Source organism: Diceros bicornis, chromosome 8, assembly GCF_020826845.1.
Source record: "Diceros bicornis minor isolate mBicDic1 chromosome 8, mDicBic1.mat.cur, whole genome shotgun sequence".
Taxonomy (NCBI): Eukaryota; Metazoa; Chordata; class Mammalia; order Perissodactyla; family Rhinocerotidae; genus Diceros; species Diceros bicornis.
Window position 1 is genome coordinate 31,275,205 of NC_080747.1, and position 26,131 is coordinate 31,301,335.

Below are 26,131 nucleotides of genomic sequence, written 5' to 3' on the forward strand. Positions count from 1 at the left end.
TTCTGCTCTGATTTTTATTATTTCTCTCCTTCTGCTGGCTTTGGGCTTTGTTTGTTCTTCTTTTTCTAGTTCTGTTAGGTGTAATTTAAGGTTGCCTATTAGGGCTTTTTCTTGTTTGTTAAGGTGGGCTTGTATCGCTATGAGTTTCCCTCTCAGGACCGCTTTTGCTGCATCCCATATGGTTTGATATGGCATGTTATCATTTTCGTTTGTTTCCAGATAGTTTTTGATTTCTCCTTTAATTTCATCAATGATCCATTGGTTGTTCAGTAGCATGTTGTTTAATCTCCACATTTTTGTCACTTTCCCAGTTTTTTTTTCCTGGTTCATTTCCAGTTTCATAGCCTTATGGTCTGAAAAGATGCTTGTTATGATTTCAATCTTCTTAAATTTATTGAGGCTTGCTTTGTTTCCCAACATATGGTCTATCCTAGAGAATGTTCCATGCACGCTTGAGAAGAATGTGTAGTCAGCTGTTTTTGGGTGGAGTGCTCTGTATATGTCTACTAGGTCCATCTCGTCCAGTTTTTCATTTAAGTCTAATATTTCTTTATTAACTTTTTGTCTGGATGATCTATCCATTGCTGTAAGTGGGGTGTTAAGATCCCCTACTATTATTGTGTTGTTGTTGATTTCTCCTTTTAGGTTTGTTAATAGTTGTTTTATGTACATTGGTGCTCCTATGTTGGGTGCATATATATTTATAAGTGATATGTCTTCTTGTTGGAGTGTCCCTTTTATCATTATATATTTCCCTTCTTTGTCTTTCTTAACCTGTTTTATCTTGAAGTCTACTTTGTCTGATATGAGTATGGCAACACCTGCTTTCTTTTGTTTGCCATTAGCTTGGAGTATTGTCTTCCATCCTTTCACTCTGAGCCTGTGCTTGTCTTTAGTGCTAAGATGTGTTTCCTGAAGGCAGCATATTGTTGGGTCTTGCTTTTTAATCCATCCTGCCACTCTGTATCTTTTGATTGGAGAGTTCAATCCATTTACATTTAGGGTAATTATTGAAATATGAGGGCTGAATTTTGCTGTTTTGTCACTTATTTTCTGGTTCTTTTGCATTTCCTTTGTTTCTTGTCCCATTTGTTTTGGACTGCCAATTCAGTTTGGTTGTTCTGTCTTATGATTCTTCTAGTTTTCTCTTTGTTTATCATACCTGGTTTTAATTTGATTATTTGTTTAGTGGTTACCTTGAGGTTTGGGCGAAAAATCTTCTGTATGAGATAGTCCATTATCTGATAGCCTCCTATTTCCTTATACTAAGTCACTTCAGTCACTTTCCTCTTCCCCTTCTAAGTTGCTCTTGTTATACCTTATTCTATCTTGTGTTGTGGCTGTGTGTTTACAGTGATGAGGTTAAATTTATTTTTGGTGAATTTCTTCCTTTGATCTTTGAGTTTAGTATTTAAGTGGTTGCTAACCTATTCCGGTAAAGATCTACTATTTCTCTGATTTTGTCTACCTACTTTTCTCCTTACTCCAAGCTTTGTGTTCCCTTTCTCTTCTTGTTTTCAGGCCTGAGGGCCTTCTTGAGTATTTCTTGTAGTGAGGGTCTCGTGGCCATGAACTCCCTTAGCTTTTGTTTATCTGGGAGAGTTACTATTTCTCCATCATATTTGAAGGATATTTTTGCTGGATAGAGTATTCTTGGCTGAAAGTTTTTGTCTTTTAGTATTTTGAATATATCATTCCAGTCTCTTCTAGCCTGAAAAGTTTCTGTTGAGAAATCCGCTGAGAGCCTGATGGGAGTTCCTTTGTACGTTATTTTTTGTTTTTGTCTAGCTGCCCTTAATATTGTTTCTTTGTCGTTGACCCTGGCTAGCCTTACCACTAGGTGTCGTGGTGAAGGCCTTTGTCTGTTAATATATATAGGCGTCCTGTTGGCTTCGCTTACTGGTATTTCCTGCTCCTTCCCCAGATTTGGGAAATTTTCAGCTATTATTTCCTTGAATAGGCTCTCTGTTCCTCTCTCCCTCTCCTCTCCCTCAGGAATACCTATAATTCTTATGTTACGTTTTCTAATAGAGTCCGATATTTCTCGGAGTCTTTCTTCATTTCTTTTTAGTCTTAGTTCTCTCTCTTCTTCCATCTGGAGTATATCTGTATTCCTATCCTCTAAAGTACTAATTCTTTCCTCCATATTGTCAGCTCTGTTCTTTAAAGATTCCAGATTCTCCTTTATCTCCTCCATTGTGTTCTTCATCTCCATCAGCACTGATAGGTTTTTCTTTATGATTTCAATCTCTTTTGTGAAGAAACTCCTAATCTCATTTAATTGTTTGTCTGTGTTGTCTCGTATTTCGTTGAGTGTTTTTATGATAGCTATTTTGAAATCTCTGTCATTTAGTTTATGGATTTCTGTGTCTTCGGGGTTGATTTCTGGGTGCTTGTCATTTTGTTTCTGGTCTGGTGATTTCATATATTTTTGCATTGTGGTTCCTGTGTTGGTTTTGATTTTCCTCATCCTGGAAGTCTCTGGTTGCAATTTCCACCTGCCGCCACTGTGTGGTGGTAAAGGGCTGTGTAGTCTAAGCCCCCTGCGCTCTGCCCCAGTTTTTCTGCTGCGATCCGCAGTTTTGTTTTGTTTTGTTTTGTTTTCCCCACTGCGATCCACGGGTCCAGTCCAGTTTGTTCAGGTCTGCCTCGGATCGCTAGATCTGGTCGAGCTGCAGACTCCGGGTTGCGGGGAGGGGGGAGCTCTCTCTTTTGCCCTCTGGGTCCCTGATGTGGGAGGCTTCTCGTTTGCCCCTCTTTATCCGCTCTCTGGGGTGCTCAGATGTTGATGGTAGCCCTGTGGCTCCTCTGAGCCCTCTGTGCGGGAGTTTACCACTGGCTGAGAGAGCCCAAAGAGCTACAGTTTCCTGCCGAGGGCCGCCCCTCCCCCCTCTCTGGGAGCCGCGCGGACCGGATCGCTGATCTGATGGGGAGGGAGCGGAGTTCTCCTTACCTCTCCCCACTTCCTCCGGGGGCCCAGCACCTTCCGCTCTCAGATGTGCGGCAGTGTGGATCCCTCTGCTCTAGCTTTTCACTGTCTGGGATTCCGTTGTTGGTCTGTGGCTGTTGCTTTTATTGTATCTTGTGGGGGAAGAATTCACGGGAAAGCTCACTCTGCCATGATGCTGACGTCACTCCCCCTCATTTGGCTATTTTTTTAAACAGTGACTTCTAATTTCCTCATTTCTATTTTCTCATAGTAAGATATAATGAAAATCTCATTGTTTGTTGATTTATAGCATGATCTACATAAGGATTCAAAAGGGAATTTTTTTTTCCCCAAAATGTGAAAATAAAGAATGTTCGCTTATAGTTTGAATAGGGAACTATTTACAAAGGAGAAGTTCTTCCAAATTATATTCCCCTGAGAAGTAACCTCTAGTGTACGCTTAACTTACTGTTGGAGAACGTCGATCAAGATGCCAGGATATGTCGGTGGTTGCCCATTTATTGGAAAATATTTGACCTGAAAGTGAGATTATCCACAGAATTTTTACCTTGATTGGCTGCTATTTCTATTGAAATGTTAATGTTAGATGTTTGCTTTTTCATGTGGTAGTTTATGATTTTCTAAAGGATCACCTGAACTTAAGCTATCAACACTCATATCTCTCATGCTGGTGCTTTCAGGAGACACCCACGGATTAATATTTATGGAAGATGTCTTATCTCTATCAAGGTGCTTCTTAGCTGATGCTTTCAAAACAAGTTTACATATTGATGTTTATTAAAAAGAGCTCTTAGGAAACTATGGTAGAGCCTTGGTCTTAATATCTTATGTTTAAGAGCGTCTCTGCTCTGTGTGTAGATAGTTTTTGACTCTATGGTTTTTGACTCATTCTTCATACCAGTTTACTTTGGTATTTACCTGTTTGTTATTTTAGGAGTACCAATATGTTTTAAATCTTTTTTTTAACCTTTGTGTTTGTGTGTGTACTTGTGTGTGTCTGTGCGTGTGTGTACAGTTGTTTCTTCATTCATCTCTCGTGTGCTTTTGATTTTCCAAGTAGTTTTTAGTTCTTTAATACCTAAGAAAATGCTCATTTTTCTGTGTCAGCTTTTCTCCACTGCCTTTTAGTAATGAAACGGGCATTAAAAACTCCAGTTTTTACATCTTCTCTTGTTTTGGGGATAATCAGAGTAACATTTTAGTAGAATGATGTTAATCTTCATCATATTTGAGAGATGTTTTTAGACATTTAAAATATTTGAGAAAATAATTTTATAGTGCTCTTTAAAACCACACCATGTAAATCTTAAGTTGCCTCTCTGGCAGTGGTGTCTCTTTTGGACACAACTGAATGTTCCTTCCTCTTTTCCTTGCCTCCCACAGGGTATTAGACATGTGGACCACTTTGGGTTTATCTGCCGAGAGTCTTCAGGAGGTGGAGGCTTTCATTTTGTTTGTTATGTGTTTCAGTGCACAAATGAAGCTCTGGTAAGCGAGAATGAGTACTTCTTACCCTGAAACCTTATTTACAAGGAATTCAACCTCACTAATTTTTCTTTCCTTAGCAAACCATATGGCCTCATTGAGATATCATTATTTGGCTTTAATTATTCATTCATGACTAATAACTAGTACATATCCGAGACTTACTTGGGTGTGCATTTTCAATTTTCATTATTTTTGAAGAAGCTGCTCACTTTCACCCTCTCATCTGGCATATTAAAAATGTCATTTTGGACATTCGATCAGAGGAGTTGGCTTTTTCGCTCAGTATTGACTTAGTGTTTTTTGTTTTTACCTTATCTCCTTTAAGAGCTGTGAGCATCTAGGTAGTATTTCTCAGACTGTCATCATAGCAGTTATTCCAATTATTATCCATTGACCTGTGACTAATAGTCCAGAAAAATACTAAGTCTTTCCAGAGTCCTGAAGTCTCAGCCCAGCTTGTTTTAAATGGACTTTTTGCTGGTTACAGTCTCTCTTGTCTTTGACCAGGTGGATGAAATTATGATGACTCTGAAACAGGCTTTCACGGTGGCTGCAGTGCAGCAGACGGCTAGAGCCCCAGCCCAGCTGTGTGAGGGCTGCCCCCTGCAGGGCCTGCACAGGCTCTGTGAACGGATAGAGGGTGAGTAGGGGCCCCTTTCAAGCTTTAACATAGCTGGAGTTAGAGATCCCAGGAAAACCTTAGACGATCTGCATTTGTTGAAAGGTTCTGCCTTACAGGGGCTTGTGTTAGTTCTGTGGATCGCAGGTGAACTTTCATCGCGCAGTAGAAGTCTTTTGTATGTCAGGTATTGTGCTAGGTGCTCAAGGTTGAAGATAAAATCCATGTCTCCTTCTACCATCTCCCCTCCAAGGGACTCCCATGGGAGTGGAGGAGTCAGGGAAACAGGTTACAAAACCAGTTGCCTAGCATTTATCAAGGTTGTGAGTGGTCCTTTGTATTGGCTGCCATGGAGAGATCTAGCAAGATAAGAACTAAACAGTTTCCCCTAGGTGTCTGAGTTACAAGGTCATCGGTAGAAGGTCAACTGCTAGAACAGTTTTAATGGAGTGGAGGGTGCAGAAGACAGGTTGCAGTTGAGGAGCCAGTGGGAAAGCGTAAAAGAAGTGGTGACTGTGAGTATGGACTACACTTTCTAGAAATTTGGCTTAGGGAGAAACCATGATAAATATTATGATTTGCAGCTAATATTTATAAAGTATTTAAGATGTGGCAGGCACAGTACTTAGAGCTTTATTTAACATTTATTAGTGTCCATTTAATCCTCACCACATTGTGGGGGGAAAATGGACTGTTTATTCTGTACATTTTAAGGATAAGTAAATTGAGGATTAGTGAAGTCTAGGAGTAAACTAGTGTCTGATGAATACAGGAGTTAGCCCTAGGTGGGAAAGCCCTAGCTGTTACCTGCCGCCAAAGCTCCTCCTCCCAGGAGAAGGCCATGCTGCGGGGAGATCCAACTGACTTGACTTTTTAGAGTTGGAGAGTTTGAGCAAATTCAGAGCCCAGGGGACCAGATGGGTCAGAATGGAATGGAGACGATCCCTCCTGAACAAGGGTGGGAAATCTGCCTCAGGCAGGAAGAGAGCAGCTCCGTCTCTGGGATGCAGGGGGTCGAGGTGGGAAGACAGAACCAAGGTTAGGATGAAGGGGTGGCAGTGATGCTCATCTGAGGGAACCTGGAATTTGAAGGGGTTCATTCCTTTCTTTTCTTGATTTTGTGTTTTGTTCCATTTATGGGAGGATTTCTAAAACTTTTTGTGTGTGTGTGGTTTTGAGGGGGGTCACAGGATTTAAGCAACCTATATTATTGTAAAAAGAAAACAAATATTTGATTGTTTCCCATGTCTCTGGAATACTTATTATAAGCTCTACTTATGTAAAGAAAAACAACATTACTATCTAGATCTAATTTCCATTTTTTTTAATAGTTGTGGTAAAAATACACAAAATTGACCATTTTAAGCTTTTTAAAATGTACAGTTTAGTGGCATTAGTATGTTCACATTATTTTGCAACCATCCCCACTATCCATCTCTAGAATTTCTTAATCTTTCCGGACTGAAACTCTTTAAACAATAACTCCTCATTTCCCCCTCCTCTCAGCCCCTGGCAACCACCATTCCACTTTCTGTCTCTGAATGGTACTGGTGTAGGTACCACATATAAGTGAAAGTTATAGAGTATTTGCCCTTTTGTATCTGGCTTGCTTATTTAGCATAACGCCTAGTGAGTTCATTCATGTTGTAGCATGTGTCAGAATTTCATTCTTTTTGAAGTCTGAATAATGTTCCATTGTGTGTATATACCACGTTTTATTTATCCATTCATTGGTTGATGGGCATTTGGGTTGTTTCCACGTTGTGGCTATTGTGAATGATGCTGCTCTGAAAGTTGGTGTGCAAATATCAGTTCAAGTTCTTGTTTTCAGTTCTTTTGGGAATATACCCAGAAGTGGAATTGCTGGATCATATGGTAATTCTGTGTTTAATTTTTTGGGGAACCGCCGCTCTATGTTCCACAGTGGCTACACCGTTTTACATCCCCATGAGCAATGTACAAGGATTCCAGTTTCTCCACATTCTTGTCAACACTTGTTACTTTCTGTTTTTTGTAACCATCCTAATGGTTGTAAAGTGGTACCTGATTTCCCTTTTTAAATGATATAAAGTGATCTTAAGGTCTTCGAAGGTTCATTTGCTGGCATTACAGTGCTCTTTAAAATGAATCAAAATGATTAATATTCTTTTTTTTTTTTTTTTTAGGAAGATTGGCCCTGAGCTAACATCTGTTGCCAATTTTCCTCCTTTTTTCCTTTTTTTCCTCCCCAAAGCCCCAGTAGATAGTTGTATGTCATAGTTGTACATCCTTCTAGTTCTTCTATGTGGGACACCGCCTCAGCGTGGCTTGATGAGCAGCGCGTAGGTCCGTGCCCAGGATCCAAACTGGTGAACCCCAGGCCGCCAGAACAGAGCTCTAACTTGACCACTATGCCACCCAGCTGGCTCCAAAATAATTAATATTCTTTTTTTTTTTTTTAAGGAAGATTGGCCCTGAGCTAACATCTGTTGCCAATCTTCCTCTTTTTTTTCCTCCCCAAAGCCCCAGCAGATAGTTGTATGTCATAGTTGTACATCCTTCTAGTTGCTCTCTGTGGGACGCTGCCTCAGCATGGCTTGATGAGTGGTGTGTGGGTCCATGCCCAGGATCCGAACTGGATTCGGAACCCAGGCCGCCAAAGTGGAGCGCGCAAACCTAACCGCTATACCATCAGGCCGGCCCCAAAATGATTAGTATTTTGAGCTTGGTTTTTCTAGTTGTTACTGTTTGCTGACATTGTACAAAATATATCTGGGAACAAGAAAAGTTGTGTTTTAACTGGAGATCCCATCTGAGAGGATCACTAACCCTTTCCTTAGTGGTTGTCAAGATAAGGTAAACGAGGACGGAAATGTCCCTTAAGAGCTTATTAAGAAGCCAACAAGAAACCAACAATGACTTTGGCCTTGAAGTTAAAGTAGATCGTGATCAGCAGGAACTGGAAGGATTCCAGAGTTCCACTTGATAAATCTCTCTTTGGTCTGGCTTAGCTTTCAGAAAGTTGTGGCTGAAACGTTTAATAAGGGTAGGGATTTTTCTGCTGTAGTTTTGCATTTGTCATTTAATTCTTCCTTTTATCTGATAAAATCCAAGCAAAGCAGAAAACTGTGCTAACGCAAAAACATCCATTAAACAGCACATTTAGAAGGCTGGTTGAGGGTATGTTTTGTCTACACGATGGAAAATGTTTCTCAAGTATAGATGGCACATTATTAGAGGCATCCTTAGTGGAGGAGATGCTAATTATTTTATGAACAGTTTGAGGCCCTTGCTTTTTGCTATACTGAGCTCCTAATAAGTAGAATGAAGTGGTTTATTAAAGCTCATTGTATGTTTCCATAAGAGTAGTTCTAATAGGAAGTTGTGGTCTGGCCAAGAACTGCATAAACTGTGGCGAGGACCAGTGATGCGGCCACAAAAGGAAAGACTTAAAGACTGTGTTTTCTTAATTGTTATAGTCACATTATTCCTGGAATCTATAAAATAGAATCAGCACACTGTACATATGATGACATCGGCCGCTTACAACAGGTAAGAGGTACAGCTGTGCTTGGTCTGTATTTGTACAACGGCTAGTAGTATTTAGTAGTAGTTTGCTTTTTAAAGTTTAGAGGAGCATTTTGGGAATTACTAGAGTGAATTAAACTTGCACTAAAAGGAAAAAAAAAAAAGTAGAACTGAGGTTTCCTTTTGCTCTCTAAGTAAATTTGCCTCTGGCAAAGCAAAGCCATTCATCAGAGCTCCCTCTAATAAGAGCCTTTTCAGCAGGACAATTTGAAAGGGGCTCACTGACAACCCAGGGCTGCAAGGGATTGTCCTCTGGGAATGCCTGCCTGTGACCCTGGTTCCCTTTTTCTGTGTTGTTCTTTGCCTCCCCCCCCCCCCCCCCCCGCCACCCCTTAAAGCCTTTTGGAGTCACGTGGGGAGTGCTGCCTTCTTGCTGCAGAAACCACCTGGTGGTGGCTGGAGGTGGTGAGAAGCCACTTGGAGGGTGCACAGTAAACATGGAGTGGAGAGCGAGGTGGTGGGACCCCCTCTGTTTTGAGATGGGGCTGGAAAGACCTAATGAATTGAGGCATCCTGAAGACAAGGATAAAACTTGTCGAAGGATCTCTTGATACCTGCTGAATGTGAAGAATAGTCGGTATTGCATGATTTCAGCTAAAATTGTTAGAAGTGTATAACACTCCTCTTAGTTAGTTAGTCGAACTCCTTTTAGGACTTGGGTTTTTTCTCCACATGGGAATGTCTCATCAAGCAATACAGTATGTCCAAAACAAGATACTTACACTGTGTCAGAGACATCCATATGCTGGGAGGATTCTGAGTTAATGATTACTGAGTGCTTATTTAAACACTGTTTTGATTCAGCATTTAAGTAGTGAGTGAAGTAAAACCATGTGTGTGTTTCCCTGGCTTGTGTGACCTGACAGCTTGCCGGAAGAGCACCTGAGTTGTGCTCTGACAAAGCCCATCTGTCCTGTCTGCACTTGACTCGCCTCTGAATTCACTTTGGGATTGAAGCCCCCTTGTGTCAGGTGACTGGACTGTCCTTGCCTGTCCGGGTAAAGGGAGGCAGTGGAGTGTTTAAGAGTGTGGTGTCTGAAGGTAACAGACATGGTTCAAATTCTAACTCTGTCCCTTACTTACTGATGACCTTGGACAAAATGCTTGACTTCACTGTGCCTCAGTTCATCTGTACATTGGGATTACTAAAAATAGTGCCCCCTTCAAGGATTATTTTGAGGAATAAATGAGATTATACATGTAGTGCTGAGTGGAGTGGCACAGCAGTCACTTAAGAAATATTGGCTTTTGTTATTTTATGGTGGCCTCTTACGGTTTTCTTGGCAGAAAAAAAAAGTTGTGGGGAGACAGGAAGGACTCCCTAGAGGCTGAGCTGGCTGCAACAGTTCGAGTGGGGGCAGCGGCCTGGCCACAGCCTGTCAGGAGGGTGGGGGCTCTGCCTTCAGCTGCAGTGGGAGGGGAGGAGCACTGCTCTGGGGCAGGCTTGCCTGCTGATTGGCTTCCTGACCTTTGACAAGTGGAGGCTTGCCTGCTGATTGGCCACCTGACCTTTGACAAGTGGAGGCTGGCCTGCTGATTGGCCACCTGACCTTTGACAAGTGGAGGCTTGGCTGCTGATTGGCCACCTGACCTTTGACAAGTGGAGGCTTGCCTGCTGATTGGCCACCTGACCTTTGACAAGTGGAGGCTTGGCTGCTGATTGGTCACCTGACCTTTGACAAGTGGAGGCTTGGCTCCTGATTGGCCACCTGACCTTTGACAAGTTGCCCAGCTTCTCTAGACCTTAGCCAACTCGTCTGTAAAACAGGCAGGATCTCCAAGTTCCCGTTCTAGATTGTAGAGGTGTCCCCTCCTGGCTGTCCTTAGTTACACAGATGCATCCACACTGTTCTCTGGCTCGGCCTTGCCCAAGCCCTTGCCCAGCAGCTCACCCCGGGAGGAGGAGAAGGGAGTGGCAGGTGGGTGAGGAGAGGGCTGCCCTTGGAATAAAAGTAGTAGGAGGCAGTTTTTTCATGGCTGTTACATCAGCAAATCTTTTCACTCTAAATCTTCTCATCGTGTGTAACATTTATCTCTGGCACCAAGAAAAGGCAAAACAGGGTCTGAGCCATATAGAGGTGTAGAGAAAGAACTTTCTGAAATACCAGATTCTAATGGGCACTAAAATTGAGACTTTATTTTTTAACTTTTCATCAAAATCCTCTGTAGTGGTAATTAAATGGCTATTAATAAGCAATTGGTGGTAAAAGGAAAGTTGTTAGCCACATGAATCAGTTTTACGTGAAGGAGCCTAACATGCCAGAGAAAAACCTTTGTCGGTTTTCACGTGGAGCACCAGTTTTTCCGTGAGAGAAGTTGTCAGGTTTATATAAGAATACTCCTGAGAGTTTATCATTTTCTGAGGACAATGTTCTGATTGTGTGAGGTGTTTTAACACGGAGTGGTGGAACCACACAGGCCTGAGGTCAGGTCCAGTGTGGTGGTCTCTGGAAATTCTGTAAGCTCTGTGGGTCTCATTTTCCTTAACTGTAAAATGGGGATAGTCGAAGCCTCTTCATGAGATTGTTCTGAGTGTTAAATGAAGTGATGCAGGCCTGCTGTTTAAGACAGTGCCTGGCACATGAGGGCTTAACTGAAAAATGCTTTGTTATCATTGTCATTGCCATCAACGTTATTATTGATTAGAATTTCCATAAATCATTGAAAGCCTGAAGTAGGTGGATGAGACTGTAAAGGGAGTGGATGCGGAATGTGTTAACTCTGCCTTATAACTTTTACATAGAGTGTTTTCATGTCTCTCTTTTTTTTCTTAATAGGAATGAATTCTTCCAAAACCAAACTAGAACTCCAGAAGCACCTGACGACATTAACTAATCAAGAGCAAGCCACTATTTTTGAGGAAGTTCAGGTACAGTACTAGTGTTTTGTTTTGTTTTTTTTTCTTCCCAAAGCCCCAGTGCATGGTTGTATATCCTAGTTGTAAATCCTTCTAGTTCTTCTATGTGAGCCGCTGCCACAGCATGGCTACTGACAGACAGCTGATGTGATTCTGCACCTGGGGAGCAAACCCCGGCAGCTGACCTTGAACCACTAGGCCATCAGGGCTGGCTCATGGCACTAGTTTTTAATTTCTATAAGGAGCGAAAAGGCAGGCAGCTTACTGTGAAATGTTATTTATAAAAAATAGCAAACCAGAGCATTCACAGCTGCGAGTTCCTCTTTAATAAGCTTTAACAGCCCCACAGAGGTTGCAGATCCACCTCAGGTCTTGGTTTTCATGGTGAAAGCAACTAAACCAGGGAAGCTGTCCCTTAAAAAACATTTTTAGAATGAGAGAAAGGAAATTATAAAGTGGAAAGAGCCTCAGCCTGGGAGACAGGAGTCCTGGACTTGGGTCCCCTGCACTCCTCTGCTCCAGGGAAAACCTCTGCCAGCCCCTGCCTGCTCGGGAGTTCAGCCCTGAGTGCGGGAGTCGAAGGAGGTGCTGTTTTGTACATGAAATTGAATGTTAATTGTTCCTCCTCTCTTTTAGTTCTTTTTTCAGTTTGAAAATAAATTTAGATGATAAATTTATCTACTTAGAGCTATATAATCTATGAAACCTAAACGTAAAAACAAAATACAAAACAAAAACCAAGCTCATTGGCTTTCTGCATTCAACCTGGAAGCTCGCGCTTGTCCCTGCAGTGAGATGCAGTGTATCTCGGGGAGACTGTGCTGCATGTGCTGGCATGCCTGTAGTCTGTTCATTATGAATCTTTAATGAGCTCATCAAAAATTTCATGTCTGCTTTAGCCGAGGGGCATTTTCTATGGTTTCCTGGCACTTTTCTAGGGAGGAGAGCACAGCAGAACAAAGAATAAATCTCTCTGTTTTGGGGGGAGGAAAGTGGCAGGGGTCCTTCAAGTAGAGGAGTCATTAAACTGAACAAGAAGGCCAGCCAGTCTGCATTGTAAGTTCTCTCTCCCTCCTTGTTGGGGGAAAGACTGTACAGATGGGGCCCATGATCTGTTTTCCGTTAGTGTGGAAAATTAAAGGATTGTCTTTTTCTTTTTAAGCACATGCTAGAGTTTTTAATTTCATAAATAGCTCAGAATGTAATTTTCACAATTTCTAATTGCCTTTAAATTTTCTTGTTTCCTTCCACATCAACTTGAGACACACTATTTTTTCTTAAAAGATCTTTAGAGTTCTAAGTACACAGTACCCTCAGACAAATTTAATGTTGTTTGTACTTGGAGTTCACGAGCGGATGGGCAATTTGCTTCTGATTATTAATGTGTTTACAGTGGAAGCTGGGCCTTTGTCATCTGATGCTAGCCTGCTTGCTGTTTTAGTGCAGTCAAGTCACTTTTGGTAATGTCTTTCTAGTGAGCATAGAAGATGCACATTCCTCCCCTAATGTGAGTTTTCTTTTTTATTTAGACGGCACTGTGTACTTTCCCCAAAACAGCGTGATGACTCAGAATAGGTAATACACAAAACGTTCCTGTGCAGCAATGAGAAGTTCTTAATGGGTGTGATTCTGAGCTTCTCTTTGACCCATGCCAGTTTTTAGACACTCAATACATTATGGCAAAAAGACTTGAGAGAAAAGTGGTGGGTGACACAGCTTTATTTAAAAAACAAATGCATTCAGTTAATATCCTGGGACTCCTATGTGTTGTTCCATAAGGCTCTGTAATTTTTTGATTGGTTTCAAGACCAAAAAGAAGTCACTGGGTTTGAAAGCCGTCTCATACTTTGTCCTCAATCATTGTAAGCCCAGCTCTTCCTTGAATGATACGAATTTGACATGGATCTCTTCTTCTAGTGGCTTATTGATATTCTTGGTAACTTATTTCCTCAATGATCATTCTTGGTTTTTATAAAACATTTTATAAACCAAATCACTGGTTTTTTTTTAAGTAGTGGTGCCTGCTAATGTGTTTGAAAATCGTATATTTCAAAAAGATCATAAAGAAAAAGGTGGCTTTGCAGTGTCATGAGTCCTCTTGTAAATAGAATGATTAATATTTTCCTTTATACAGTCTTTCCTGGAGGGGAATTTGTTTCTGAAGAACTCTCCAAGGGCAAATTTTCGTAAGACAAATGTAATTACTATTGAAATTAATGGTACATGATTACTTAAATAGTTATGAAAGCATACATAATCATTGTTTTTGTAAATAAATGTTTAATACAAAAAGTGCAACCCAAACAGCCACCAAGAAAGAGAAATCAGTAATTACTATGCATGTGGTGCTGGAGATGATGACTGCTGCAGACAAGCCGACTTAGAGCACTCGGAGCGGAGCACTTAGTGCCAGGTGGGCACGCGGGCCTGTTAACCCTTCTCTTTGTAAGAGGACTCATGATGCTGTAAAGCCCCTTTGTTATGACCTTTTTGAAACGTATGATTTTCACACATCTGTAACTGGGCATATGTGAAGATGACCTGCAGAGTCTTGCTCTCTTCTCCAGCTGCTCTGCTGCTGACTGAGTTGCCAAATCCGAACTGGTCATCCTTAGTGTAAAAAATTGCTTTCAAGCCAAAGTAGGGCTAGTAAAGAAAATGTCTCCAAATCTAATTCCCTTCCTCTGAATGAGTGTATTTCAGGGAATGACTTAATTAATGCTGAGTAGGTAAATCAAGGAGATTTATACTCAATACTTGTCGATAATGGATTAAAAAACATGACTTTTCTCAAGTTAAAGATTAGTGGTCAGAGGAGCTTTTTTTTCACTTTGTAAAGAATATATATCAATTTAGTTGGATTTTCCATGGTTTTAAAATTGTTATAAGATTTGATTATAATAATTTTTTTAAAATGTCAGAATGTAGTGTCCAATGAGCATTGCCATTTTAGGTAGTTTCCTCAGAAGACTGTAGACTTTCTCAGCATTCTGATATTATTCATTAGTCAGTGTTGGGACATTTATTTTTGAATTACTTTTCAACCAATTTATAGGTCCCTTCATAGAAATGAGGTTAAGAAACATAACAAAACTGGCTTTGTTATTGTTAACAGGCAGTTGTGTTTTTTTAATGAAATATACCTATAGAAAAGCACATGGATCAGTGGTGTGTAATGCAATGAATTTTTGTAAGATGAATACACCTGTGCAGCCAGCACCAAGATTAAGAAATAGAGCATTTCCATTCCCTCAGAACCCCCCTCAGGTAACCACGATCCTGGCATCTGACACTGTAGATGAATTTCGAATAGGCAAGGTAATTTTTGACTGCAAAGTGGTGTTATCCAACTTGATTTCCCATTATTTTCTTCAGACTTGTCTCTCTGACTAATGAACGTTTATAAAGTTAAATCCACTTGAGGAAATAATGGTTTGCCACTATGGAAAATGGTGAAGTCACATGGGAGGTATTAAGGAGATAACACCTTGCTAATCATTTTGAACTTAATGCAAGAGAAGCCCCTAATCATGTTTCATTTATTTTAAGGAAGGATTTCTTGACCGTGCATAACACCATGAACATGGATTTCTTGGCTTTGGTGACTTTCCTCTGTGATGTTTAATGAGCTCCATGGCGCAGTCTCTGGTTCTCAGCGTCAGATTCCAATGGGCGGCACCTGTGGTAGTAATGGTGCTCAGTGCTAGTCTCATTTTCTATTTGAATAGCTTCTTTCATGTATATTTTGAGGAAAAGAAAAATGTATTAATGCTTCTTGTTACTGCATTCTTAGCCTTTTTTGATATTTTGAAATAAGCAATCATGAAGAATTTCTCCAAGAAAAAAATACACATTTTCTCATGAGAGCAGCCCAAAGGTTTAATTAAAGATACAGGAGAAGAAAGAATGGGTCAACCCTTGGGTGCCTGCGCCTGCTCAGAAGCATCTCGTAGTTCCTGTCTGCTCCTCTTTTCCTGAACTTTTTTAAAAACAGACTTTATTTTTTAGAGTAGTTTTAGTTTTACAGAAAAAGTGGGTGGAAAGTACAGGGAGTTCTAACCTCTCATGCCCCCTCCCCTAGCCAGTTTCCCCTATTACTAACATCTTGCATTAGTATGGTACATTTGTTACAGTTGATGAGCCAATATTGATACATTGTTATTAACTAAAGTCCATACTTCACATTACGGTTCACTCTTGGTGGTGTACATTCTAGGGTTCTGACAAATATGGTGGCATGTATCCACCATTATAGTATCACACAGAATTGTTTCACTGTCCTAAAAATCCTCTATGCTCCACCTGTACATCCCTCCTTCCGCTTCTGACCCCCAGGCAGCCGTTGATCATTTACTGTCTTCCATTTTGCTTTTTCCAGAATGTCATATAGTTGGAATCATGCAGTATGTAGCCTTGTTAGATTGGCGTCTTTCACTTAATAATATGCATTTAAGTTCCTCCATGTCTTTTCATGGCTTGATAGCTCTTTTCTTTTCAGTGCTGAATAATAATTCATTCCATTGCCTGGATGTACCACAATTTGTTTATTCATTCACCTGTTGAAGGACATCTGGGTTGCTTCAACGTTTTGGCAATCACAAATAAAGTTACCGTAAACATTCATGTGCAGGTTTTTGTGGGGATATATATTTTCAACTCATTTGAGTAAATACTAAGCAGTACTGTTGCTGAATCGCATGGTAAGAGCATGGTTAGTTTTGTAAGAAGCTGACAAAAGGGGCTCCCAAAGTGGCTATACCATTTCACATTCCCACCAGCGGCGAATGAGAGTTCCTATTGCCTCCTGGGCTTTTAGGCTCCAGTATATCGATAACCTTCTTGGGGTCAGCAGTATTGAGTTGGAATGTGGTACTTGACTACCACTTTCCTTGTTTGAAGATCTGATGGGAACTTTCTCTGGAAAATATCCACTTGTTGCATAAAACATGTAAAATTTTGTGACATCAAGGTTCATGGCTTGGAATCCAGTTTGAGAGTATCTGCTCTAGCTTCTAAAATATTTAATCCTTAAATCTGAAATTTGAAAGAACACAAAGTCCTCAATGAAAACAACCCCTTCTAGTCGTTTACTATCTTTTCCTTGAGTGACAGGAACAAATTGTCATTTAAAATGATCTTTTTCCTTAAGAGAGGGAATGTCAGAAGGTCTGGGTTAGTGTAACCTTTGCTTCTAAAGCAAACTTGGAGAGTAACTTGGAGAGTAAAATCGTTGTTCTGCGGTTAGCTGGGGAAGAAGGTTACCAAGAGCAGCATTGACCCAGACTCAGATGCTTGTATAGTTGGTTCGTTTATTCCACTCTTTGTTTTAAGGGGCAGGCTAGAAGTTTGGAGTAGGGAGAAAGGAGGAACAGGACAATGGATACTTGTCGGTATTTTGGATATATTTCCAAAGTTTGTAGACTAGAAGCTTTGTGTATCTCCAGAGTAATTCAGTTTTGTTTTCTTCATATTCAGAGAAAATAATATATTAAATTAGATGATCTTCTGAAAGTGAGCTCTAATAATTCAAAGACGAAGACTTTGGGGTTTGGAGGCAACCTTGGAGTTCACTTGGTGTATGATCTTCATTTGAACAGATGAGGAAGCTAAGATTAAATGACTTGCTTTGGTCACACTTTGAGGCAGCACTTAGAACCGACATGTCCTGATTTCTGGTCCAGTATGCTTTGACGCTACCCTGCCTGAAAAATAAAAGGCATAGAGAGAATTGTTTTAAAAAAGAAAAAAAAAAACCATTAAGGCCATGCCATGAGATTTTGTGTGCAAGTACATGCATCATGGGACTTCCAGAAAGTGCTTCATGACAGACTCATTCGACATGTGGAACCGTGACCCTGAGTCCAGTTGCTATTTTCCTGTCCAGCTGCCTAACCGTGAGAGTTTATGAATGTGTAGCCATTCTGGCTCTTGACCTCTGCGTGTTTACATAGATTTTGTTCTTTTCTTCTGTTTTCAAGACTATTTATTTACTAAATATTTTGACTATGCCTCTATCTGATGTGAAATGTTTTTTTTAAGTATAAGGACAGCAGAGGTCAAAAGCGAAATCTGGCCCACTGGCTCTGCTGTCTGTCCCTTTTTAAAAATTGTCCCCAGTTTTAGGAACATTGGTGCCTCCTAGTGAGATAATTGGGTAAAAGCACTAGTTAATGGATGGATGAAAGCTGTTAGTTTCTAAAGGGACAGTTTAGCAGTTTTGTTGACAATTAAAAATAAATGTAATATAGTCTGCTTTTTTTTTTTTTTTTTTTAAGAAATTGAGACCAAGAAATGAGCAGCGAGAGAATGAATTGATTATTTCTTTCCTGAGATGTTTATATGAAGAGAAACAGAAAGTTCACAGCCATACTGGAGAGACAAAGCAGGTATCGTATTTTTGTCTTTTATAATTTTTCCAGGACGCTAATTAAAACAGAGTCCTGGGAATTTTCTGAAGCTCTGAATCCTCTCTTTCTCTGTGTATTTTATTTTCATTTGTTACACATATAGGGAAGATTTGGGAATATTTAGATTGTGCTCAGAGAAGGTGAGAAATTCCTGTCTGCATTGTAGTGGGGTTGGAGCAGTTGCTCTGATGAGAGGACTGGTGTGGAGCATCAAGAAAGAAGTTTAAGCAACTAGACTTTTGGTGGTGAACATGATGCAGTCTATACAGAAGTTGAAATATGCTCCTGAAATTTATATAATTTTTAAACCAGTGTGACCTCAATAAAAAAAAAAGGGTAATTCTGTGAGGTCAAAAAAAAAAAAATGAAGTTTAAGAGTAGATACTGCAGGGACAAGCTACTTGACCTGCTGGGAGCCTGTCTCTGTCACCTCACCTTTATCCCTGGTAAAATGGGAGTGACATTTTATAGCTGCCTTCAGAGTTACGTAAAGTCCCTGGAAATCCTTTATAGTATAAATGCTATGCAAATATAAGATAGCACTACTGACAAATCAGATGCAATGTTAGAGCAGCTGGTTTATGTGCTATTCAGATATAGAACTTCCATTAATTCCTGCCATCCTCTACTGTCCGCAAGCTTTATTTAGCTTTTCTGTTTGTGGGGGCGGGCTATGTTGGAAGCTGGGGTCACTTGCAGGCCTCTGTCTTTGAAGAGCTTCGAGTTTGGGATTCAGTACACACAGTGCAGTGGACCATTTTCTGATGTCTTTTGGACTCTAAGTCGATTCATAATAACCATTATAGCTTCAAAACATATGCATTTTATATTTGCTTAAGTTACTTGTAGGCCAGAAAATCTAGAGAAAAATCAGTGAAGGGTGTTCAAAAAATCCTTAATTTTCCAAAAGTATATTGCCTTTTTTTAAGAAAACACTTAATGAATGCTTGTTCTAAAGGCACTTTACTGCTCAGTCATGTGCTTGCTCTCTTCCCTGCACACAGCCCGTGCTGTTCTGGTGACCTCACCATGGTGTACTTTTACTCGATACTCTCATAGCAGCTCTCCCCATCTGATTTCTACCTTCCAGTTGACTTTGGCAATCATGCACCTTTCCTGAACTCTTAAAGCTCATGTACAGTGTTTGACGTTGCTTTCAGTCTCATTGGCCAACGACAGGGTCCCTTAGCGGTGACCCTACACCAGGATACTGTCTGTGTTGCTGGCCTCTGGCTTTTGTGTGTTGGCATGCCTGCCTTCTCAGCCTGTACCTTAAGAGAGCTTGGGAGTTCTGTGCTGCTCCTGTGCACTTTTGGCTGGGCCACCCAGTCTGAGTCTTCAGTTAATTCTCTAGTTCACTTTCCAAACTATTTCTCTTCTTATTTCCATTCCATTTTTTCTTTCTTTTATGCTACTAGTAGTTTTTCCCTGTTCTGATTCATTTCCTAACTTGTTCCAACAGGAAATTGATAATTTTTAAATAATTTATAACTGCTAGAGGGGAATGAAGCATTTATGGTGGATGGAAAGTTTTGATCTAAGTGCAAACTCACTTGTATGGAACAAGGTAGTATCTTTGTGATTTGGGCATAGATTAGTCCAACGGAGAAATATATTTAATGGTTTTTTTCATTTGAAAACATCAGAGAATTAAATGTAAGAGAGACCGAGCCTCACAAAGCAGGACTGGCATCTAGGCAGCACTTTCTCTAGAGATTTCTAAACATTCTCTTACCCGGGAGGCTCGTGTCTTTGCCTTTAAAACATTGCCCTGATCCCCAGATGTGGTTGGGTGTCCCCGGGCTGGACACCCTCTCAGGCTCTGAGGATCAGCCTTTTCAGAGCGGCAGCCGCTTTATAGATCCATCAAGTGGAGCTTTGAGATTCGCCAATAGGTTCCTGCTCTCATTTTCTGCTACCAAATAGTTGAACCACATGGACTTCATTACCTTCTTGTTGTACCTAACAATTCCTGTAGCCTTTGAAAATGTGTTATGGTTTGACCTAGAGAGAGGTAGAACCATGGCTGTGACGATCAACTTCTCTGGCCACCGGCCTTCAAAAGTGGACAGAAGACAATGAGCACAGACTCAGGGCTGCGCTCCTCAGAGGCAGTGGTGACACCATACTTGCTTTTCAAAGACTGAGATGGTAGTTGGATAGCTGTTGGAGGAAACATTTTCATGAAATAGAAAACAAACTGAATGAATCCTTTGATCTTATGGAAAAGGATTCTCTTTGGGCAAAGACCTATAAATTAATAAAGTTAGAGGGTGTCATGTTTTAGTTGTGACACTCAGGATGGTGGGTTCTGAACTAACTTCAGTGTAGCATCAGAATTTAAAACTTGGCTCCAAACTTTCATGCTTAGAGTTCACCCATCTGTTGTGGGATGGGTAATATGACGACTGCAGTACAATTCACCCTAGAGCCCCAAATTAGAAACTTGTCCAAGAATGAGCATCATCTTCAAAGGAGAAACTTCTAGATGCTTATTTTAAAATAAACAAGAACTATGTTATTTTCTAAACACTATTTTCTAAACGTGAGTTATTTTCAAATTATATTTGAATTTTGATGATAGACATAGAATCTTACTGGATGGTAGAGGAGAGCACAGGAAGCATTGAATTAAGTGTACAGAGATTCTTATGGTTTGGTTTAAAAAAAATACAAGTGCAGTTTTTCTTCTCTGTAGGATCTACCACGTAACACTAGTCTTTTAGCCAATATTTTCTTTAAATATCAAAATGATCAGTTCAGAATGCTCCTATTTTATGAAAACTTTTGTTATGAGTTTGAAAGCAAATCCACAGCTTCTTTGAGTGAACTGGCATTGGGTCAAAGACAGGGCCCTGAGGGCCCTTTGTGGGCAATTTCTTTGCTCTGGAGGCTGCCTCGAGTCTGGACAGGCTCTTATTCTTGGTAAATGATTGTGGAGGACCACTTGCAACTAGTAAGGCAACTACTTATGGTGCGTAAGGTTTAGCAGGCACTCAGTGGACACTTGTTGAGTGAGTCTGTTAGTTCAGTCTCATGTTTCCATGGGCCTACCTGGTGATCATTACTCATTCTCTCATTCTTCAGCAAGCAAGTGTTAAGTGTCCAGAGTATGCTCAGTATACTCTGTGAAAACACAAAGATACATGATAGTCTCCCTTCTTGAAGTTCTAAGCTAAGTCATTCTTTTAGTGCATGTTCTAATTCTTGTAGAAATAAAACTCTGAATAACTAGACAAAGCCAAATGTAGCTCTCATCAGAACCTTTGTCTTTTATGCCTTGAAAAATGTATAACATTCATTGGTGAATTAGAATTTCATTATTTCCAAGAAGATGTAAGGTCTTTTATGAGCAAATAACTGAATAAAATAAAAAAATGCTTAATTGTAATAGGAAGCAGGGAAAGACAAATTAAGAGACCGTCTGTACCCATGAGATTGGCAGAAATTTAAAAACTTGGCAATACCATGTAAAGGTGAGCTCTCGTATGCTGATACTGGGAAAATGAATTGGTATTAGTTAGGGGAGAGAAACTGGACAGCAGAAGATGCACAGACCCAGTGATCCAGTGACTCAGTAAGAACGTTCGTAGTTACTTACCTTGCAGACACTTTCACACGTGTGATAAGGAGCAATGTATGAGAGAGGTTACTGCAGTCTCCTTTGTAAAAGCAGGAAAAGAGAATCATGTTTAACAACAAGAACATGAATAAATTGTGTTAGAATCATATAGTAAATATTACACTGTGATTAAAGTGAATCAAATAACATTTTCAACACTGATAAATCTCAAAAACAACATTGAAAGAAGAAAGCTAATTACAGAAGGAAATGTACAGTATGATACATTCATTTAAAGTTTCAACTGTATGTAAACCAACATATATGTTTTATGGATACATACGTATATATATATAAAGGTGCAAAATTTGAGTTGATAAACACCAAATGCAGGAGAGGGGTTATTTCTGCAGGTGGAGGAAGGAGAGTGGTTCCTGGAAGCTTCAAAGATGTCTGTAATGTTTTCTGTTAAAAGTAGAAAGAAATAGAGAGAGTAGCTAATAATCATGATAGCTGACATTTATCGAGTGTCAGGTATGTTCTAAGAGCCTTAATATGTATCCATTTAAATCTCATAACTGCTCTGTGAGGAAAGTTCGTTATGTGTCCTCAGTCTGAAGGTGGAGGAACTTGGAGAGGCAGCAGGTAATAACCTACCCAAGGCCACATAGCCAGGGAGCAGCAAGGAAGTACCTCACCTGGGCACTGAGCTCTAGAGCCTGTGTTCCCCACTGCTCTCAACACCTGCAAAATGTTAGCTTGGCCAAAGTGGGGGGCGGGGGTGCACAATATGTAACGACAAATAGTAGTCAGTGTTTACAGTAATGGGGGATGTATGTATTTGTGTGTTTTTCTAACAAAATCATCATCTAGCAGGAAGCAATCAGGTAAGAATCCATAGAAGTAAGAGGCAATTTAATCTAGAGGGTTTTTGTAGTTTTTTTCCCATGAACATACCTCTTTGTTAATTAGTGACATTAAACTTCATTTAGTGGTTGGCAAACAAACTCCATTATGTTGTCAGGCTCATATTATGGTCAGTTCAGTGAGAGAAGCTTGGTTGCAGAGGAGAATGAAAGGGATGTTAGAACAATAGGTGGGAGAGAGGAACAAGTGGAGAAGACAGCTCTATAGAAAGGGATGAAGTGATTAGTATAGGCAGAGAGAATGGATTCTTCAGTGGATAAATTTATTTTGTTTCAGCCTCTGAAATGCCCTGAAAGGTAAGTTACTACTTTACTTTGAAAATCTAATCACAGCTACCTTTGTACCAGAAGCCGTGCCCAATGCTTTACCTGTTTTAATCTCACAACACAGCATTATGATTAGATCTTGAAGTTGGTCTCAATTTACAGAAGAGGAAATTGCAGCTCAATGAAAGTAAGTAACTTGTATAAGGCCATAGTCAGTAAATGACAGATCTGTGATCCAGCTGCAGAGCCCGAGCTCTGAACTGCCTTGTTAACTGGTTGGTTTCTAAGCACATTTCCTCCTTTTGTTGGAGTAGGCAAAGCAACTCTTTGAGGCAAAATTATTTCCTGGACTTGCAGCCATGTCACCCAGGAGGAGATGAGATGAGGTCACAGAAAGAATTAGAATAATGGCCTCAGGTTAAAAAGATGCATCCTAGAGATTTTTCAGTCCTTTAAAAAGGAAGAAGGAGGAAGGAGGGAAGGAAGCTGTAAGTGACTTAACTTTTCATTGTTTCACTTTTTAGACATCACAGATTGCAGCGGAGAATATTGGAAGTGAAATAGCACCTAGTGCCACTCGATTTAGGCTAGATATGCTGAAAAACAAAGCAAAGAGATCTTTAACAGAGTCTTTAGAAAGTATTTTGTCCCGGGTAAGTAGCATAATTTCTCCTAATTTGAGTTAAAGCACTTTTTAAGAGAGCATGAGATTCAATTCTTTGCTTTTATTCCATCAGTGTTCATCATAAAATATAGAAGGGTACAACCTTTTTTAATGTCTTCTCAGTCTTGGAACAATGTTATCTACACATAAAATTCAGATTTTAACTTGGCCTGGGTTAGAAAAAATGCTCCATTCTTTTGTATTATGTTATATCCCGTGGAATTTTTTGTCTCCCAAAAGAATGTTATTCGTTGGCCAGTCCTATAAAGAGCACAGTTAAACACACCAAAGCGTGGGTTCCGTTCTCCCTAGTGTCACTAAGTACAACTTAAAAATCCAGTTACTGCTGATGTGTCTGGAACCCTCTATAGCATGAGTCAGCAAACTACAGTTCTTGGGCCATGTCCCAGGCCACTTCCTATTTCTGTAAATAAAGTTTTATTGAAATGCAACCACATCAATTCATTCGCCTGTCATCTAAGGCTGCTTTTTTGCAGAGTTGAGTAGTTGTTACAGACACTATATGGCCCACAAAGCATAAGAGGTTTATTATCTGGCCCTTTACAGAAAAAGTTTGTGGCCTGCAGCTCTATAGGAAGAATAAAGTATACGTATACATCAATCTGGGAGATATTTAAAAAATTACTCTCCCCCACCCCCCACCATGAGTGTAAAGACCTTTGATGGCACTTTTAAGAAATGAAAGTTCTATTTTCTTTCAGTTTCACACCTTTCTGGAACTTGCAATATCTTTGTATAGTTCTTTTTGATTTCTTGACACACTCCATTTGAAAGATACTTTTTTTAAAAGAAAGTTAAATTGTATTTTCTTTGAAGATGTTTCCAAGAATTTTGCAGCATCCTTACAGATAATTAAAAACAGTTCATTTACAAAACCAGGGTTGGGAGGGGCTGCCTTTGAGAGTTCCCAAATGGATAGAATGTTGTTTGCGTGTCACGCAGCTGACGGGTTTATGGTGACTTGTGACTCGAGAGACGGTCGTTGAGTACGCTTACTTTAGCACTTGCTTTTCTTCATAGACGAATTGTCTCTTTTTCCTGCCTATCATCCCTGCCAAATGACTAATCTACAAGGTGTTTTGGAACATTTAGGTTTGTGTGTTATTAAAAAAAAGAAAAAGATATCAGAAATGTTGATTGTTTTTATGTGCTCAGCAGCATTTCTCAGTAGTTGCATTTTTCATGAGCTTATTTAAATAGACCAAGCTGCTTCTAGCTGATGCCTTTGCAGAAGCCTCAGGGGTCATAACTTGACTGCCTTTTCTTTATGTAGGGTAATAAAGCCAGAGGCCTACAGGAACATGCCGCCAGTCTGGATCTGGACAGCTCCATGTCTAGCACATTAAGTAACACCAGCAAAGTAAGCAAATTTTTCTTTATATGACACCCTGAAGAAACCAGCAAATGAGTCTTGTTCCTTTCCTATCTACAGAGCCTATCAAAAGCAACAAAAGAAGGCTCATCTCTCCAATCATGAAAAGTTTGGTGCGTCCAGACTTCTTAGTGCAGATGGAGGGCTGGTCATGCTGTTCTACTATAACATAAAAGTTTTACATAACAAAGCAGATGACCATTCCACAAGCAAAGAAACAAGATCACAGTTTTAGACCACTGAGATCTAATTTATTGCAAGGCAACCAATAGATTTTTTTCTCAAGTAGATTTTCCAATGTTAAAAATAATTGAAATTGGGGAAGTCTTAAAAGTGAGTTTGTAATTCCGAGAAGCATGCAATTTCCTGAACTTACTTTGTTCTCTAGCTAGCTCTATGATTATAATTAAACGTTACTGTTTTTATAAATAAGCAACTAAGCTTCACCCTCGCCTCTGCCCCCAAGCACAGCTTTGTGATAACGAGCAAGCCAGCCGTTCTCTTTGGGAACAAACCTGTGTCTGTGTCTTTGTTTTAATTTCTTGCTTTCTAGACATTTTAAGCATATTTAAACATGGTTAGTTCAAGTTTTTAACCACGAAAAAGTGGATTTGGGGTTTTGTGCTGGAGAGGTCAGCTTTCCTTCTGCTACCAGAGCGCCCTCAGATGCAAGAGAGAGGAAGTGTTTGTGGAGGCCAGCTCCCTACCATAGGAACTCTAAATTCTTCTGCGATCTCTCCTGGGTGTGAGGACTTCAGAGTTTTTAGACCATAACCAACAGTAAGAAACACATTTAACATTGTGAAATGGTTCACAAACACACATACATACACACACACACACAAAATAAAATAAAATTTCACAGAACGGTATTTACTATAGACCGCATGTGATACATAATGGTATTTTCTGTTCTCTTTCACTTAAAAAATGTTCATGGAAAGCCATTAAATTGATATCACTACCTACTGATGTGTTACATTCTACAATTTGAGACATACTGTCTAAGATGAGTGCTTCTCAAATTCTAGGTGCATCTTTAATGGGGTTCTGGTTAAAGTGCAGCTTCTGATTCAGTAGGCCTTGGGTGAGGCCTGAAATGCTGAATTTCTGACAAGCTCTGAGGTGATGTTGATGCTGCTCATCTGTGGACCCACTTTGGGGAGTGAGGCACTAGACACCAGGCTTCTGAATGTGATTTTCTAAGTTAAAATCTAGTGGAACGTAGCATCATCTATTACATACTGGCTCTACCCCACAGTTCAGATGAATAGGACAGAGCCCCTGCCCTATAGGAACTTAGCCGGTAGGAGAGAGATGACAGTACTCAGATATCACCAGCATCAAGTAGAGTGTGGTAGGAGCCCTGAGGGTTCGAAGAAGAGGCGGTGGCAACTTAGCAGTCACAGGAGCAGGGGGAAGGGAAGTTAT

At 40.1% G+C, this 26,131-nt stretch overlaps 1 protein-coding gene across 6 annotated transcripts in view; it reads left to right on the forward strand.

Moving 5' to 3' along the window:
- The window catches only part of TBC1D1 (TBC1 domain family member 1), a 221,123-nt gene that overhangs the window by 109,200 nt on the left and 85,792 nt on the right, over positions 1-26,131 (forward strand). For 5 of the 6 annotated variants that reach the window (XM_058546871.1, XM_058546872.1, XM_058546875.1 and 2 more), the window contains 6 exons: positions 4,334-4,438; positions 4,946-5,078; positions 11,402-11,493; positions 17,757-17,867; positions 23,168-23,296; positions 24,602-24,688. In XM_058546871.1, the coding sequence (XP_058402854.1) occupies positions 4,334-4,438; positions 4,946-5,078; positions 11,402-11,493; positions 17,757-17,867; positions 23,168-23,296; positions 24,602-24,688 (657 nt within the window). The remainder of the gene's footprint in view (positions 1-4,333; positions 4,439-4,945; positions 5,079-11,401; positions 11,494-17,756; positions 17,868-23,167; positions 23,297-24,601; positions 24,689-26,131) is intronic. The other variant, XM_058546873.1, reaches the window with a different exon arrangement.